The sequence below is a fragment of the Wyeomyia smithii genome, chromosome 2 (genome assembly GCF_029784165.1).
Source record: "Wyeomyia smithii strain HCP4-BCI-WySm-NY-G18 chromosome 2, ASM2978416v1, whole genome shotgun sequence".
In the NCBI taxonomy this organism is placed as follows: Eukaryota; Metazoa; Arthropoda; class Insecta; order Diptera; family Culicidae; genus Wyeomyia; species Wyeomyia smithii.
The window spans coordinates 71,318,392-71,337,756 of record NC_073695.1 but is presented as its reverse complement, the minus strand read 5'-3'; the positions used below and the strand labels follow the sequence as shown (position 1 = coordinate 71,337,756).

At 38.4% G+C, this 19,365-nt stretch overlaps 1 protein-coding gene across 15 annotated transcripts in view; it reads left to right on the top strand.

The window, feature by feature from the left end:
* The window catches only part of LOC129725247 (collagen alpha-1(XVIII) chain), a 698,730-nt gene that overhangs the window by 592,678 nt on the left and 86,687 nt on the right, over positions 1 to 19,365 (top strand). For 14 of the 15 annotated variants that reach the window (XM_055680820.1, XM_055680831.1, XM_055680826.1 and 11 more), the window contains 5 exons: positions 3,015 to 3,179; positions 4,159 to 4,429; positions 4,498 to 4,625; positions 4,823 to 4,939; positions 5,520 to 5,582. In XM_055680820.1, the coding sequence (XP_055536795.1) occupies positions 3,015 to 3,179; positions 4,159 to 4,429; positions 4,498 to 4,625; positions 4,823 to 4,939; positions 5,520 to 5,582 (744 nt within the window). The remainder of the gene's footprint in view (positions 1 to 3,014; positions 3,180 to 4,158; positions 4,430 to 4,497; positions 4,626 to 4,822; positions 4,940 to 5,519; positions 5,583 to 19,365) is intronic. The other variant, XM_055680833.1, reaches the window with a different exon arrangement.

The window sequence follows — 19,365 nt, the reverse complement described above, 5'->3', positions numbered from 1 at the left end:
CACATGTTCAACCACTTCATAACCTTTATATTAGAACATTTTGTTTGAAAGAATCCGTTGAGCAGAATTTCATTCCGAGATTTTTCGAAAATTGCTTCTCTTGGAAAATTTGCTCGATGGCACATAGACCACTCTGTTCCGCAACGGCTCATGTGTTATGTTATTGTTATATTCTGCAACATTATAGGGTAACGGGGGTATTTTGGCCATCTTTGGGAAGTGTTCGCACAGTTCATTCAAAGCAAACACATTTTTTCAACATAAATACCTACTCTATTTTACCATTGTTAAAAGCTGAGTGTCTTTTTAAATATACACCGTTCAACAATGCAATATATTGAAAGATATCCTAGAAATATCAAAATTTCTACGAAGCACTAAAAACATATTTTGGTCCACCAAATTTTTACTTTGGCCCACCTTTATATCTAGAGACGTGTATGGAAATAGTTCGGACTAATTATGTTTAAGATCATCATCGGTATTTTTAGAGTAAAAATAGTGGGTTTGAGGAGAACATCCTTCTGCTGTGATTTTTTGTAAATTGTAGGCATTTAAAAATGAAATGATTTGGCTTATAGCGGTTTGACAGGCATTCTCATCCAATTTCATATTGTTGAATGTGATAATTAAGGAGTAATTACCTGTAAATTGTCACAAGCTGCTTCTTTGTTCACGTGCAATGGCCGGACGGTAAACAAAGAGATGTCAAAACTTGGCATGGTCAAAATATGTTCGCTTCAGAAAAAGGGGAAACTTATTTCGGCCATGCATTTAACCACTTTTTCAACTTTTTCCAACATGTTAGAGTATACAAACTGTTTCTATGACATTTCATTGATGTTACTACAACAACGAATTGTTTCAAAAGCATACATATTTGTTACAATAGCTTCCGGACATTGACATGTATATTACCTCTTCCTCTTGACTTTGGGTTGACTCAGTCATGACTTTGAATATGTATGTACTAATTCCAAAATAACACTACCTAGAGCCCGTTTTTCGCCGAAAATTATAGTTTCGTATGATTCTTAGGTGTGTTATTAAATGTTAGTTATGCATAGTTTTCTAATATTCATTGAAATTATCAGATAAAATGGGTAAAATGTTACCGGGTGGGCCAAAATATGCATGTGGGCCAAAATACCCCCGTTACCCTATTGGGTCAGAATTCGTGAAACGGATCACTAAAAATCGCGATGTCTAATTTTTTCAAATAAGTATTAAAAACTTCAACAGTTTCACTCGGGAAGTTGATTTTCCAATTTTTAATTGAATTTGAGTAAATTTACAAGTTGTTATTGTAATTTGAAATTTTGGTCAAAATTGTTTTTAAATAGACATAGCTTTAAAAATGTTGCATCGAATTTGATGAAATTTTCACAGCAGATGCATCCTGAGTTGAAGTTTACAAAAATATTTTTTTTGAAGAAAAAAATATTTTTTTAATAGTAACTATTTAAAACAATATGTTGAAAATCTATGTTCTGGGGCACTGAAAAATCTGAAAAAAATCACAAGTATTTTTGACGAAATTTCGAAACTGCCCTGAAAATTTCGCGGTGGTGATATTTTTTGATCAAAAAATATGGGCCTTTAAAGTTGGTGCCGCAACACATTTTTCAAGCGAGAAATGCTTCTAAACCAAGTTTTCTTCAGTTCTCATACCAAAAAGTGCACCATAATAGCTAAAAGTAATAGCACGGGCGATCTTAACCCGCTGATGCGTTCTGTACGGTTGTCCCCTAACTAAATTTGGCATTATTTTTTTAGTTAAATGTGTAGGTAGGCTGGCGAGTTGTGAGGGGCATAAAATATACTGTCTTCATCATTAAGTTGGGTAACAGACTAAGATTTTGACTATTTTGCGACTAAAAATCATTTCTATTAAACTAATTTTACAAACCTTACAGAATTTTTGCATATAACTGAAACTGGGATTGTCAATAGTAGTACTGCTCACTCGCTTCTCGAGTGAAAAGTTTCTTGAAAATGCGCTTGGCACCAACTTTGAAAGCCCATACCTTTTGATCAAAAAATATCACCACCGCGAAATTTTCAGGGCAGTTTTGAAATTTCGTCAAAAATACTTCTGATTTTTTCAGATTTTTCAGTGCCCCAGAACATAGATTTTCAACATATTGTTTTAAATAGTTACTATTGAAAAAATATTTTTTTCTCCAAACAAATTATTTTCGTAAACTACAACTTAGGATGCATCTGCTGTGAAAATTTCATCAAATTCGATGCAATATTTTTAAAGCTATGTCTGTTTAAAAATACTTTTGACCAAAATTTCAAATGACAATAATAACTTGCAAACTTACTCAAATTCAATGAAAATTGGAAAATCAACTTCCCGAGTGAAACTCTTGAAGTTTTTAATACTTATTTGAAAAAATTAGACATCGCGATTTTAGGTGATCCGTTTCACGAATTCTGACCCTATTACAAGTATTTTTAACCATCTTCCACTCAAAAATATGTATCCCATACTAGCGCTACTCGATCCCGGGTGGCACAAACAAACCGATAAAACAAAAGTGCCTTTGATTATGCGAATAAAAATCAAGTATCATTGGTGCAGGTAATTGAAAAACAAAACCCAATACAAACGGGATGGAAAACTGCTTCGCTATCTCTACCGTTTCTCAATTCCGCGGTACGAAACCGATCGTCCTGACGACCGCAACTGGAAAGGGTTAAAGTAACCGCACAGATACGGCACTCTCGATTACACAAACCGTTTTTCTGTAATCTGCCAAGCTCGTGGAACAAGGATTGTCCCTCGGAACGCTCTATTGTTCACAAAGATTGTATCCTACTTCAACCGACTGTCATTTGCAAAGAATAAAAGAAACGCTCACCAAACCGTGTACTGAAGCTCGATTTTTTTCTCTGTCCTTTTTTCTCATTCTCTTTCGTACCCTCCTTCCATTGTTCCCCACACCAAACAACAATCAACACCACAAACAACAACAAAAAAATACGAAACTCCCGAAACCCATCAGGAATCGATGCTAGGTTCACCGATTCAAGGGCTGCGAAATGCCGCGCCAGGAACCAAAGGCGAACCAGGCGATAAAGGCGACATCGGCCTCCCCGGGCAGAAGGGCGAACAGGGCAGCAAGGGGGACCGCGGTGATCCTGGCCTCACCGGTGCCAAGGGAGAAAGGGTAAGGCCATTTCCGTGTGGCCGTCTGTTTGGTGTTCTTCTTTTCACGTTCATAGAGCACGAGTTTTCTAGAGGTGTAGACTGCTGGTTAAGGTCGATACAAAGTGACCACTGCCGTCAGTGTCGGTTTCTGCTCTCGGTCAGAGTTGTGAGCCGTCTTCCGTATCCAGAGCAGCTTCTTTGCAACAGTCTGATTGACTAACTGAATTGAATTGAAACTATTTTATCATGTCATCGAAACGTATGGATCTGATTATCAAACTTAAAAAGAACCGGCTCACAACTCTACCCACACCTTCATTTCCATTTTACCGCAAGCTCCTGGTACCATAGTGCAGGGTACACCACGGAACGGTGTCATTAGCGTTGCAAAGCAGCTTGACAGGATACCACCGCCAGATTTTCTCTCCTTTGCTCTGCACGAATCCCTCGACCGAGAGCATGGAAAACACTGGTGGTGAACCGCAAATATCCAATCTTTCCTCGTTTAGTATAAGCTATCTGCTTTCGTTGCACCGTAAATGTTGTTTTGATTTTCTCGTCCATCAGCATCTCCCGCACAACCTCCTGCCCTACCCAGCATCTACCAGTTAAGCGTTACCTAACATGAATCCGTGCTCAGCAGTTGGCAGCCTTCCACCACAAGATATATATACATTTTTTAACTTTGCTTGTCTACGGTCTTCGTATTTCTTTTTTCTTTATGGAAATAAAACTTTGTTTTCCCCAACGCTCCGATGGCTGCACTCCTAGTGCACTTTGGAAAAGTGATTCCTGAAAGTGTGTTTCTTTTCAAAGTTTTGGTTAATTTTTTTTTTCGCCCCTTTATTAACTGTTTTCTTGGATGTTTCATAGCAGTAGTGTTTCATTTCACCCTGAACTCTTCCATCTCTGTTACTTGAGCTTATCTAGCCTGGTTCATCGACATGTTAATTAAAAGTTAGCTCAGCTCGTCTAAGTTGTTTATTCTCTAATGCTAGGGCCACACATCAACCGGAGCACCGGGGCTAAAGGGCGAAATTGGACGGCCCGGAGTTCCAGGCATTCCAGGGCAAACTGGAGCAACTGGATCCAAGGGAGAAAAAGGTACAACCGGAGACAGCGGCCCTCCCGGGCCAGCTGGACCGCCAGGAATGGTGGTTTATACCGATTCGAAAAATTCAACCTCAGACTGTCAGTGCCAACCGGGACCACCGGGACTTCCTGGACCAAGAGGACCTGCCGGGTTTGATGGCACCCCTGGATTACCTGGTACAGTACATAAAAACGTCATCTGTTTAAGCTATAAATAACTCATTGCAATTTTCGCCTTCCTGCAGGTGAAACTGGCCTTCCAGGCCATCCAGGACTTCCGGGCGATAAGGGAGACAAAGGCAACCCCGGAATGAAAGGTGAAAAGGGGCCCGAATTCATTATAAACGAAAATGCAGCTTTCAACTCGTCCAGGGTAAGCATTTTTAATCTTCCTACCAAATAATCCTATTGACCGGTGAAGTGCAGGATCCATTTTAAAATGGAGCTAACATTTGCTCTGCGCTAACAGCTGCTGATCCTTGCTAATCCTCTAAACAACAATTAATTGCCGTCTAATCCCTGATGGATGTTTTTCCTCTTGCTCTTGATTACGTTTTTCTTCCCGTCCAGTCAAACAAAGGCGAAAAAGGCGATCGGGGACCGAGAGGACGCAGAGGCAAACAGGGCCCCATCGGACCTCCGGGTAAACCGGCCGGTCCGAACGATATGGGTATTAACTCGTGGCCGGTAAGTAATTGCTGCCGTACGGTATTTTGTAAAATCAGCTAGGATGCTACGGGATAATTAATTTTCCCTGTCAGACGTCAGGAACGCTACTGATCTTCGCTGAATAGTCGCACCAGCAGAGCGACGTGGGTGGAAAGGTTTGAAGCGTTATTAGTTCAGTCAAAGGAATTCCTTCTGTTGGCTGCTAGACGACAGAATGGTTGGTGGGATAAACGCCAAAGGGATCATTAAATATTTTCCACCAGCAGACAAGTTTCAGTTTACTCAGTTAAATAATGTTAAACCGGCTCGTAACATAATTCTAATTGCATTTTATTTTCAATTTACGTGAATTTTCAATCTTTGAGTAAATATTTAGCTTCCATCGAAAACTTTTGTGAAAAAAATACCGTTCTGTTACTACCATGGATACCAGTCTAAAAATTTGAGATGAGTTACACGAAAACTACTGATGATAATTTTAAGCCTAATGAACTACATTCAATGAAACTTTAGCGCTATTTTAATTACCTTCTGCACTTTTCGGTGCGTTTTTTTTTTTTCTTTCAATTTAAATCTGGCCACGATGACTGCTGTCTAGGGACGAACCGGAGCTAAGGGAGATTCGGGACCCAAAGGAGACCGTGGTGATAGTATATTAGGGGTAAGTTGATTACTTAACTTTACACGCAAAAGTTCAGGGCCTGAGCAATTATAAATTTCATTCTGTTTGTTCAACTGTTGATCTTATTTTGCACAAACAACGCAATATACGGTAAACTGACTTTAAGCAGATTAAACAGGTCTTCCATATCTTTCGACAATACAAATACTAACATGTAAGACATCATTAGTACTGGCAGGCATTCTATTATTTCCGTGATTTTTGTCGAAGAAAAGACAAAAAAAGCATACTAGGGTTTTTTTTCACGAAAAAAACTTCTTGGCTGAGACTAATTCGTTATCCTGTTTCCTAATCAGACTAAATCAAAAGTTGCGCCAATTTCTAATAATGTTTATGTTGTTTCGCAATTTATCAGCTACTGCAGCTTTACACACTAATCTTCATAAAGTAAAATACCGAACTACTTGAAAACATTGCCGTTTACCGTTGTTTCGAACTTGAATTCAAAATAACCCGAAAACCAATTTATGTAGAATTTTAACTACCAAGAACTTCCTGATCTAAAATGACTATCTAAATCTTTTAATATTATTAGAACACAAATATTTCGAAAAATGTTGAAATTAGATTTTTTAAATAATAATCTTCATAAAAAAATTGTTTCTCATTTTTCCATTCTGGACTTTTCATCAAAAATTGCGTTTTAACTCCAAGCAGAAAATTGACTATTTCATTTTAAATCGAAATTGAGTGTTTATTTTCCATTTTTCTAAAAAAAAATTGTTCGCGATGTATATTTTTTAGAAGGCACTACTATTTCCCTACAACTCATTCTCAGACAATTATTATTATTCAAATAAAACCTATGCCAAAATACATACGCCCTTTTAGAAAATAATTCTGAGATCTAAACAATCTCTCCATCTGTGAAAAATGCTCAGTTTACTAAACCAAGTACGTGTAAAAGGTCGATTACGCGGTCATTTCTTTGTCGGAATGAAGAGCTGATAGAAGACAACTTGTTCCCGTGGGAAAATAATATATATTTTTTCGACATTTCTGCCACGGAATAAATGGTTGATACTGGAGCATCTTTTCCGGACGTCGCAGGATGGAATTTCCCGGGAAATTTTTATTCATATTCAAGAATCTACAGAGAAAGCAATTGGAAAATTGATTTAAAATTATGGACTTGTGACAGATTTATGTTTACTTATGACTAGATTTTTATCAGCTTTCTTAATCTTTGATTTGTACTCTTTTATAAACAAACTCGGTATGGATTATCTCTTTCACTCTTTGTCAATGAATATGCTTCTTAGGGTGCTGATGGAATGTATAGGAAAAAAATTATGTTTGAATTTCGTTTTGTCTTCTCGAAGAATGGTCCCATGCAAAATTTAACTTTATTGCACCTCAGGGAGTGGAACCACAAAGCGGTCAGAGTATCACTTTTTTGACTATAAACAAATGCACAGGTAGAAATGTATAAAACGTCGAGATCTGGTCTCAAGATCTTTAAGATTTTTTTGGAAAAAGTTGACTGAAGAAGACTTAAAAAAATTTCGAACTAGGAGATTCTCCCCGTTCCAGGTTCCAGATATTAAAACATTACACCTACAATAAACGGAGAAGATTTTATTACTTTCGGGCACTACTTTATTACTTTTTGTGTCTTATGACCGCGCATTATACACAAAAAGTAATAACCAAAAAGTAACAAAATATATGACGGCCACATGCTTGTATGTGTTTCTGCAGGGGAACATACAACCAAGAGCTGTAATGCATGTATTAGCAAGACTTCACTCGCTGCATTAGTATTAATGGAACTATCAGGTTCATTTCTGTTCCTTTCATTCTTACATGAACAGAATCTCACCGGTCAACCTCAAATGTCTAATTAGAAACATGACTGTTTCGTTCCCCACGGTCGACTTGAAAATAAGAAATGGCCAGTGTTGCTGGAGATGTGAATATAGGATTTTTAGATGGGTACGTGTTTTATATCATCGAACAGATCTCAATGCGTTTCTATAAAGCGATGAGTGTGTTTTCACCATGTCTTGCATACGCTAGCTAGAAAGAAAATGCTTGTGCTTTTCTCAAACGTAGTCTCAAATCGTGCTATGATTGTAGGAGGCAAAGGAAGTCTTTAGAATTATCAACGTTTCCTTACTGTACAACGGAGAAAAGAAATGACACCTGGCAGCTCTCAACTTATTTTTTCTCTACTCCTAGTGCGTATAACGAATAAATTAATATACACGCTTTGGATGATTTGAAGATGCAAGAAACTAGTAACATGTGCAAAATATGCAATAGTATGTGTTTTTTGTTGACTGGCGGTGAATGTTATTACCTTTTAAGTAATAAATTAAATAGAAAGATGAACATTTTTCGTTATTGCTTACGAAGAAACAAGTGACAATTATGCGTGTGGTTGTAATGGCCATAGTCATGATCTCGTACCGTGTGCAAAACACATGACAATGTGTGTTACTTGATGGGAGAAGTATGTTACTTTCAAAGTAACAAATCTATTACAAAACAGAGAACTTTTGGTTATTGCTTTTAAAGCAATAAGGAAAAATTCTGGGTGTATTTGATTTTTTTTTGTTGGAGAGTGAATCTTTAGTTGAAACACACTAGAAATTGACATTATTTTAGATTTAGTGTAAAAAATTGCCGAAGCCGAACCACCTTTGAGCTCAGACGCGCTTGTGTAGCGCTCCTGTAAATATTTTTATGCATTTTAACTTTGTTTCAAACAATTCTATTGACCCGCGCGCGCTCTTGTGTCAGCAATTTTAAGTATATTTTCAACACCGCGTAGTAATCGATTGCAAATTTTTTCTATACCATACCGGCGCGTAACGTAAATATAAAATGCATTGCTGTGTAAAAACATGCATTATCGGCGACGATCGCTTCCTATGGAAGTGTGAATTTTGCTCCAAATATTTTCACGCGGCATGTATTGGAGTTCAACGGCACCAGGAGAATTATATCACGCGCTTCATGATACCACTGTGCGAGGAGTGCCAGCATCATCTGAAAGCTGGAATTGATACTAGTAAGGTGCTAAACGATCAAAAGGAGCTGATAATCTCAATCAAAGCCCAAACTGAAGCCAACTCTCAGATTGCTGCTGAACTCAAAAAGCTCAATGCAATGGATGAGCTGTTTGGTCATATGGAGTACCAGCTGATGGAATCCGTGTCAGCGATGAACCAGAACACAGCAACAAAAGTCGATAGTGCTGTGTCCGCATTATCGCTTGACATGGAAACCAGCAAAACCGCGAAAAATTCGGAGCTCATTGAAATTAAAAACTACATCACGAAGCTCCTTGATGTATCAATGGAAACTACAAGGGACCGAATTGAAGGATATGTAACAGATCTCACAACAGACCTCGTTTCAGATCTCAAGCGAATTAGTGATAATTTAGAAAACCTAGGTAGCCTCACGAAGGACATGAAAGTGCACTGTAACGAAAACAGTTCTGTTCAATCCCGCTCCACAAAGGAGGCTCTAGATAAAATTAGCGGTGATGTTTTAATTGAAGTAAAATCACTCAGCAATGCGATTTGTAGTCTGGAAGAAAACGTTAAAAATACTCGATCACAATCAGAGTCTCCTCCTAGCTTGATGGAAGAGTTACTTGATCAATCAGCAAAATTAACAGAAGGTTGGCGAATGCTCGGATCAAACAGTGTGGCGTGCTGACTGGACAGATTACGACAAACGTAAGTTGCGCCGCGTTCAGCAGCAAAAGGTTTAAGATAAAGCCATAAAGCAAAGAAAAGCCAATAAAAAGTATTGGAATCTGAATAACAAATCCAACATTACACGTAACCGCACAAGTAACAACAACCGGAATGATCTACCCACACACAGCTATTACAACTACAACAAAACCAAAAATATTGACAACAGCAACATAAACCACAAAGTACCTTCATGTAGTTATCAAAATTGCGAAAACAACATTTTCAAAGCATTTGGTACAAACACAGCATGGTATTAGGTTCCAAAGTGGTGAAGTACTCAATCCATATCCAGCAGATTGTCAACTTCCACAAGTAAACCTGGTTTCTGCGATAGAGCGTTCCGATTTGACGAGCAGTACAGCATTTACTTCATCTTCCGTTTCATCACACTTACCCCGGAGCCTCTCGTTTCCGGGTACATGTAGGCATTTGTGTTTTGCCAGAAACTGACGGACCCCTTGGAGGACAACATAAATACAGAATTGACGACATCCTCGCAAGGAGAGGTAATTAGTGTTAGTGAAACAGTAGTGTATTGTCAAAATTTTAATCGAATGAAAAGTGCAAGCAAAATGCAGCAAATCTTCAAAAAAATTAATGGCTGTCATTATGATGTCATTCTAGCTACTGAATCAAACTGGACAGGAGATATCAAAAGTGAAGTAGTCTTTGGTAGTAGGTTTAATGTTTTTCGAAGTGATCGCGATTTGAAACTAACAGTAAAAGAATCTGGTGGTGGAGTACTAATTGCTTTTAATGCTACTCTACCATCAGAGCTACTTCCTACTGATAAACACGCTGAATTCGTAGACGTTTGGGTAAAAGTTTTAATGAAAAATGAAAAACATCTGTTTGTTTCCGTTTACTTTCCTCCCGAAATGGCAAACAAAAGCTTCGTATGAAAAGTTTTTCGAAACAGCACAACTTATTATTGATTGTTTAGAACCTGAAACTAAAATTCATATTTATAGTGATTTTAATCAGAACACCATTGATTTTACTCAGGATGTCGATAACGAATATCTTCTGCAGCCTGTCTTAGGTGAAAATGATACACTACACTTTATTTTCGATAAAATCAGCGAACTTGGACTTTATCAAATCCACCATGTTCGTAACCAACTTAACTGCTATTTGGATCTTTTATTCACCAACTGCACTGAAGACTTTTGTATTGATGCCGCCGTAGTTCCATTATGGAGAAACGAAACATGTCATACTGCCATCGAGTATTCACTGTTCACTGACTCTCATAGACAGCGCCCTGGCGATACCGACTATGAGCTTGTTCACAATTTTCAAAACCTTAACTATCAAGAATTTGATAGCAGACTAAACGATGTAAACTGGCAAAATTTACTGAAAAATTAAAAAGACATAAACAAAGCTGTCGGCATATTTAGTAACAGCCTTTATTCAATTATCAATGAACTCGTACCCAAGAGAAAGAAAAGGATACAGGCAAACTATAAATATCCGGTATGGTACACACGAGAAATTAGAAATCTCAAAAACAGAAAACAAAAGGCACATAAAGCTTATAAGAAAGACAAAAGTTCTCAGAACTTAAATAATTATATAGAAATTTGCAGAGCACTTGACGTAGAAATATCCTTAGCATATGAGAGTTTTAATGCAAAAGTAGAAGCCAACATTAAATCCGATCCGAAAGCGTTTTTTAGCTTCGCGAACGAAAAAATTAAAACTTCTAATTATCCATCCCGCATGCAATTTGAAGACTTTGATGGAACTAATAGTGGTGATATTTGTTACCAGTTTGAGCGATTTTTTCAAAACAATTATAAAACATCAGAGGATACTCCAGAGATAAACTATTTTTCCTACCTAAAAGAACAAGAAAATGACGTATCAGTTGACAATATTACTGTTCAAGAAATCCTAATGTCGCTTGGAGGCCTTGATGCCAATAAAGGACCGGGTCCCGATCAGATACCGCCATCATTTCTTAAAACATTTGCAACTTCATTTGTTAAACTCCTTTTTTTTTTGCTTTTCAACCTGTCTCTTAAGTCAGGCGTTTTTCCGCTAGCTTGGAAAGAATCATTTTTGATCCCAATATTTAAGTCTGGTAAGCGGTCAGATATCAAGAACTATCGAGGAATTGCAATCATCTCGTCGATCCCCAAGATGTTTGAGGCAATCGTAAATCAAAAAATGTTCAGTCAAGTCAAAAATAGTATTTCCAATAACCAACACGGGTTTCTAAAAGGTAGATCTACCTCTACAAACCTATTAGAATTTGTGAACTTTTCTTTAGGGGCGATGGACAGGAATAACTTCATTGAAACTTTATACACTGACTTTAGTAAGGCGTTCGATAGAGTTGCTATTCGGCTGTTGCTTTTTAAGCTCAAACGTATGGGATTAAGAGCGACACTGCTAACATGGATCGAATCGTACCTGACGAATAGAACGCAGTTTGTTCGTTTTGAAGGTAAAACTTCGACAGCAATTAAAGTCACTTCTGGTGTTCCACAGGGTTCCCACTTGGGTCCTCTATTATTTATTATGTTTGTCGACGATGTCAATCTTGTATTGAAATGCGCCAAAGTACTCATCTATGCAGACGACATGAAATTTTCAGGATGAAATCAACGTTTTCTTCAATTGGTGTACCAAAAGCCTACTGGATCTTAATATTAAAAAATGCAGCATTAAATCCTACTCGAAAAAACGCACCAATCATGATTTCAGTTTCACTTTAGGAAACCAGTTGATTCAAAGGAGTTACAAGTTGAGAGACCTGGGTGTAATATTTGACTCAAAACTAACATTTGTGGAACACTATAATACAATGATGAATAAAGCTTTCAGTATGTTAGGATTCATCAAAAGGTTCAGCTACAATTTTAAAGACCCCTATACCATTAAAACATTTTATGTTTCGTATGTAAGATCTGTTCTCGAATATTGTAGTGTAGTTTGGAGCCCATATCTACCCACACATGTAGCAAGAATAGAATCAGTTCAAAAACAGTTTTTGTTGTATGCACTCAGGAAGCTAGGTTGGAGCTCTCTGATCCTCCCATCATATGAATCACGGTGCATGCTAATTAACATTGAAACGCTTGTAAAACGAAAAGAAATCGCTAAGGTCTCTTTTATCAACGATATAATCTCTCATCGTGTGAAATCAGAAAACCTACTAGAAAACTTGAACTTTTATGTACCCTCACGCATACTTAGAACCAGAAGTTTGTTTCAAGTGGCTCCTCAACGAATAATGTATGCAACTAATAGACCTATGAACCAAATGATGAACACATATAATCAATATTGTGTACACATTGACGTAATTATGTCCAGGGCAGCAATAAGAAAAACTTCGAACAGAAGACAAAATTAACAATTTTTTCATATACGTAAGTAAAACTGTATGTAGTCTACCCTGATTGACGAAATAAATAAATAAATATGTCGAAATAAAATATATAAAAATGCTGTATTTCTAATAGTTGGAGCATAATCTTAGTCATTGTCATAGCTCATGACTTTTCTTACTGTATGAAACATAAGCGACACTATTTAGAAGTGCTATTAGAGCACACGAAAAAAACGAAAAGTGCAAAAAGGTTACCGGCAAAATCATGAAAAACAGCATATTTTTCCTAAACCCCAGCATGTTTATGTATTTCTCACAAATAAAACATGTTTCAACATCATTTCTATAACTTTTCAGGAAAGTATGTTTTGTAAGTTTAGTTTAAAATGCATAATCAATTTAAATCTCATCAATGAGTATAAAAGAGAGGTGAAGAGAAAACCTACTAAAACTTGCACGCGCCCCTCTGTTTGCCCCCTTCTGCCCAGAGATGATGCCAAATAGTGACGTTGCTATTTGAGTTTACCATTGAGTTCGTCTAGTTGTTTACATTTGAAGCATTTACTAATACTAGGAAAATGCACTCTCCTCCTCACCTCTCTTTTATGCTCATTGAAATCTCATACAAAATTGGAAAAAGTTAATAACGCTCACTAATACTAATGCATCGACGTGAATAACATACCTTGTAAAACTGTCATCTATACCTGGTTGTCTGTCCACTGGGACCTGCACACGAGCTTTCATGCAAGCCTTCATGTGGGAAGCAAAAAAGCTCCTTTCATTTGTCACTATCTTTGTATAAAATACAATTTAGGAAGTAATGAAAAGATCATTTTTAAACTACCTCCCGCATGTGCCCTATACTTATCTTTAGCAGCATCGTTTAAGTGTTCACTTCCTCTATCACACGTGATTCCGTAGTCCCGATGCACCAATTAAATTAGTTTTTTTCACGAGGCGATACAGGATTGACCCTACACTTCTTAAAGCAGTGCTGTTTCCAGAAAAACTGGTCTCAGTCTTCTCTCTGTTATGTAACAAAAATAAAATCCAAATTAAAATTGTTGCCAAAAAAATGGCAGAGAAAAATAAAAAGTCATATAGAAAAAAGGAACGCTTTTCTTCTGTATTAATTTATAGTTTTCTCTCCCCTTTTTCATACTTCCTGTAAGAAAATAAAAAGAAATCCCGATCTTTTTATTATCTGAATCGCGGTAAGCTGTAAACGGTTTGGAAATAGACGCTCTAGCTGACACTAGACACCTCATCTCCAAAACAACGAAAATGGAAAAATGGGAAACAACGATTTCACGTGGCATCGAAATAAATAGGCAACAAAAAAAGAGGGTCGATGAAATTTTTCTTGCGCGTTGACCTTAGGTGACAGGGATGAAACCAGGAAATTAGGGGCTAGAAAAAGACAGGGAGAAAATTGGAAAAAAGTACAGTTTCTCTATGGTTTTCCAGTAGATTATGGGTGAGCAGAATTTGGCCCCAATTACAGAAGATGAGGCGAGCGGCGAATTACTCGTCTAACAAATTTTGGTATGGCAGATGGCAAGTCGGCTGGATTTTCGCCAGCCAAGTTTCGTTCGCGTTTACTAATACACTAAAGTTGCTTTTTACGCAGGGGATACGTGCCGCGTAAAAAAACCGCGTAAATTCCAGAATCCGCGTAAAAAAAACCGCGTAAATTCCGGAATCCGCTTAAAAAAACGCGTAAATTCCGGAATCCGCGTAAAAAGCGACCTTAGTGTACAACATTTTGCTCACTTCATCAGTGACTGACTGAGTTGCTCGCCTCGTCTTCTGTAATGGAGGCCCTTGTTTATAAAAATCAATCTAGGAATAGACTTGATTTCGGGCGATTGTTACGCTGAGATATATTTTAATTTATTCCACGAAATCGTTTGTTTTACCTACATAACCTTTTGTTGTTTTCTGCAACGGAACCAATGTTTGAATCTATATAAATAGCACTTAATTGCAACAACAATAAAATATAACCAACATGTTAAACCTTCAAGACCGACGATAAAATTCATTTTTCGATGATTTTTTAGTGCAAGAAGTTAAATCATAGCTTAAGTGTTCGAAATTTGACGCAGTACGGTACATTATATGAAATCAAAAATTACAGAACACAAAAATTTCGTTCAAGTGATTACTCGTTATCCACGTTCGTACGAATGTACATTCGTGAATTGTACAAATTAAGTGTAATGTTGCAATTCTATTCGATAACTTGCAATACGAATGTTAGAACATATACAATCAACAAAAGTCTTGTACAATCTACGAGTTCCATGTTTACGAAATGTGCATGACAGAAATAACGGAAAAAAAAAATTTTATTTTTTCCGCTAGTACGGGGACTTACGCATTACAAGTCGCTGGCAAAGGTTTCAAAAATTACTTTGCCTTCGAAATCTCACTTCGGGAAATCGTGCCTCAAAGCGGTCAGTTATAAAGGTTATAAGGTTACAGAGTCCGCAGAGAGATCAATTCGTTTGCTCAGTGACTTACGTATTTTTATTCGAAGCCTTCCATTAAACTTTTTTTATAATTTAAAAACGTCGAGAACATTCGTTTTTCGTTGTTTATTTAGTGCAAGAAGTAACATCATACCCTAAGTGTTCGAAATTGGATGCAGTACGGTATATTGCGTATTGAAGATTTTGATTATTTTAATAGGTTTAGTTTTTGCCTAGAAAGGTATAGCAATCACTTGCAAAATCGAAAGTATAAAAGTGCTCCAAAGGGCCGAATGGCATATATCACTCGACTCAGCTCGACGAGCTGAGCATTTTCTATATGCGTGTATGTATGTGTGTGTGTGTATGTGCAGATTTTTATACTCACTCACTTCTCTGGACCGATTTTCATGAAATTAATTGCAAATGAAAGATCTTGTTGTCCCATAAGACCCTATTGAATTTCATTGTAATCGGATTTTTAGTTTAGAGGTCATGTATTTAAATGTAAAAATTTATTTATTTATTAATTATTTATTTATTGATTTGTTTACATTCATCGGACAAACAGTCTAAATGAACACTTAAAAACTAACGACTAGAACTATATCTGCACATAAAAGTTTGTAACACGATCACGAAAAACAGTGGAGGAAACATGAAAGTCGAACAAATAATAATATCTATTGAATAGAGCGCACATAGTTCGAATAGGCTCGTTTTGTGAGTAGTCCGTCCTATGTTGTTGGAGCCTCAAAAAGCTTCGTTGACGCAGTGGACGTGGCAGCACGTTCACATCCATTTTATTGAGAATCCAGGGCGCGTTAATCTCTCCTAGCAGGATCTTTCCGACGAAAACCGCTTTTTGCACATTGCGTCGCTTTTCGAGAGTGTTCATTCCTAAAAGTCTGCACCGGGCTTCGTACGGAAGTAGCGCATCTGGATTTCTCCAAGGAAGTAGTCGTAGAGCGAATTTTATGAACTTCGACTGGACTTTTTCGATTCTAGTTATCCAGATGCTGCGAAAAGGGCTCCACACGACGGCAGCTGTTTCCAGAACAGACCGCACTAGGCTATAGTACATAGAGCGCAGGCAGTAAGGATCACGAAATTCGGTTGACATCCGGAGAATGAATCCAAGATTCCGCCTAGCTTTGTTGATTATATAACTGTAGTGTTCCCGGAAGTTCAACTCTGCATCAAGCATAACCCCAAGATCTCGCACTACGTTAACTCTGGTAATGGTTTCATCGCCTATACGATAGTTCCACTGAATAGGTTGTTTTTTTCTCGCAAAAGTAATCAATGAACATTTCGATACACTGATTACCATCATGTTGTGTTGACACCAGTCGTAAAACCTGTTAATTACACTTTGGAGAAGCTCACAGTCGGCAGGAGTTTTGATTAGGTAATACATTTTCAAATCATCGGCATACAGTAAATTACAGTCTTTTGGCAGTGCTAGACAGACGTAGTTGAAAAAAATAGTGAATAGTAGTGGCCCCAAGTTGCTGCCTTGCGGAACACCTGATCGGTTAACGAATTCTGCTGACTCCACGGAACCCAGTTTGACAGATAATCGCCGATTGCTTAAATACGATTCGAACCAGTGGACAACGTTCGAGGACACACCAAGCCGGTCCAACTTAGCAAACAGGATACGGTGGTTAACTCTGTCAAAGGCCGCTTTCAAGTCGGTACAAACTGTATCAATTTGATACCCTTGTGGCATGGAGGTGAGGCACAGTGATGTGAATTGAGTTAGATTAGTTACAATGGATCTGCCAGGGAAGAATCCATGTTGCTCATGCGAAATATATGACTCTGCTGCCCGGAAGAGTTTTGCGTTCATAAAAATCTCGAACAGCTTTGAACCAGCACATAGTGAGGTAACTCCACGATAGTTAGATACGTCGCTTTTATTACTTTTTTTAGAACTGGAAACATAATCGATTTCTTCCAACATTTTGGAAATAGTGCTTGTGATAAGGACAGATTGAATATGGCTTTCAATGGCGCACACAGTTCAACGGCGCATTTTATCAAAACTGTCGAAGGAATTCCATCCGGTCCAGGCGTTTTCGAAGACTTCAATTTTTTAACAGCTGCTAGGATGTCTGTGTTATTGAAATCACGGCAGTACATGGGAACCATACCAGTAGGGACATATGAAACATCATTATTTTGAAAACTACACAACCGATTTGAACAAAATTGGTTTCAAATGAACGGGCTACCTGAAATACCCCAAACTTTTGAATTTTATAAAGATTGAACTTGTGGTTCAAAAGTTATGAAAAGAAACGTGTTCTGAAGAGTGTTTAATCTCACTTATGTTTCTCAGAGATGGCTGGACCGATTTTCATAAAACCAGCGTCAAATGGAAGGTCTAGTTGCCCCATTTATTTCTTTTACAATCGAACTATTACTTTGCCTGTTATGATTAAAAATGTGAAATCCAGCTATGAAAAGGAACATACTCCGAAGACTACTTGGACTCACTCACTTATCTCAGAGATGGCTTCCACCCATTCCAGATTTCCACAAAATTAGTTTCATATTAAAAGTCCAGCTGCCTAATAACACCCTATTCAATTTTACTGTAATCGAACTGTAACTTCGTCTGTAATGTACCGGAATGTGAAAATCACGAAACTTCAATATCTCAGAAACTACACAACCGATTTGATCAATATTATTATCAGATGAGCGGGCTAGTTAAGGGTTAACTGATGGATTATGACTGAACACGTGGTTTCAAAGTTTGGCTGCCTTATACATTCCCTTTTCATTTGATTATAATCGAACTTAAGCAATCGTTATGTGTTAAATTCTTAATAAAATAACGAAAGTCTATTAACTCAAAGATTACACAACTTATTTGAACATTACTAGTGTCACGCGAACGAGTCATCTCTCAAAATTATAAATAACAAACTTCATAACATCATTCTGTGCCGAACACGCATCAGTACTGGACGTGTTTGGTGATCGGTCCGATAGAGTATAAAACAAAAGACGTGTGAACAAGTGTTGGCATTGTTTGCCTGGTCCAGTGAAATAAATCCGGGTTCAAGGTCGTGCCTTTGTGCAACTGTTTCGCATCGTGACTGCCAGCTGGTGCGTAAGCCGATTTGGCTGCTGGCTGGATTGTGCTACAGCAGTGGACGAGACACAAACGAGGAAAAAGAAGAAGCCATCAGTGTCAGCGAGTTGTATCGCTGTGTGGAGTGATCTCACACCTGGCTCGCTGCTGGTGGCTGTTTGGTGCTGCTGTATTGGTGCTGCTGGCTGTAACGGCTGCTACTTCGAACGATCGGACAACCAACCTTACTGGAAGGGAGAAATAAAAAGGAACGTGTTCTTGTCAGCGCTAGTGCGCTAGACTTAGCGCGATGGATGTAGATCCCTCGCCTCCCGCGCCACCATCCCCGAACCCCTCTGACCCTGACCCTTCTGTTACCCCCTCCCCTGTTCATTCTTCAGTCCCCCCTCGCCCCAGGCTTTACCCAGACGGAGCCCAGGGCAGCTATACTGTTTATTTTCGGCCAAAGGCAGGACCGAAATCGAAAAAGTTGAACCTCTTGCAGATTTCTAAAGACCTGACGAAGGAGTACAAGGGCGTGACCGAAATTTCCAAGGTCCGGCCTAACAAGCTCCGTGTCGTGGTCGGTAACCTGAAAGAGGCCAACGATATAGCTTGCTCTGAGCTCTTCACACGCGAGTATCGCGTTTACATACCCGCACGAGACGTGGAGATCGACGGTGTCATAACCGATTCGAGTCTGTCCGTCGAGTGTATACTGCAAAGTGCCAAAGGGTGTCCCGAAGTAAAGGTGCTCGACTGCAAGCAATTGCGGTCAGCATCGATCATCGGTGGCAAAACAGTATACACTCCGTCAGACTCGTTTCGAGTTACGTTCGCCGGGTCTGCACTACCAAGCCACGTCTCGATCCACCGGGTTCGTCTCCCTGTGAGGCTCTACGTGCCCCGCGTCATGAACTGCCTGAATTGCAAGCAGTTAGGCCATACAGCCGCCTACTGCTGCAATAAGGCACGTTGTGGCAAGTGTGGGGAGTCTCATGCGGAAGATTCTTGCAGTGTTAACGCTGAAAAGTGTATTCTCTGCGGAGAAAATCTGCATGAGCTCTCGACATGTGCGGTGTACATGCAGCGCAGGGATAAAATAAAACGGTCTCTCAAAGAGCATTCAAAGCGTTCC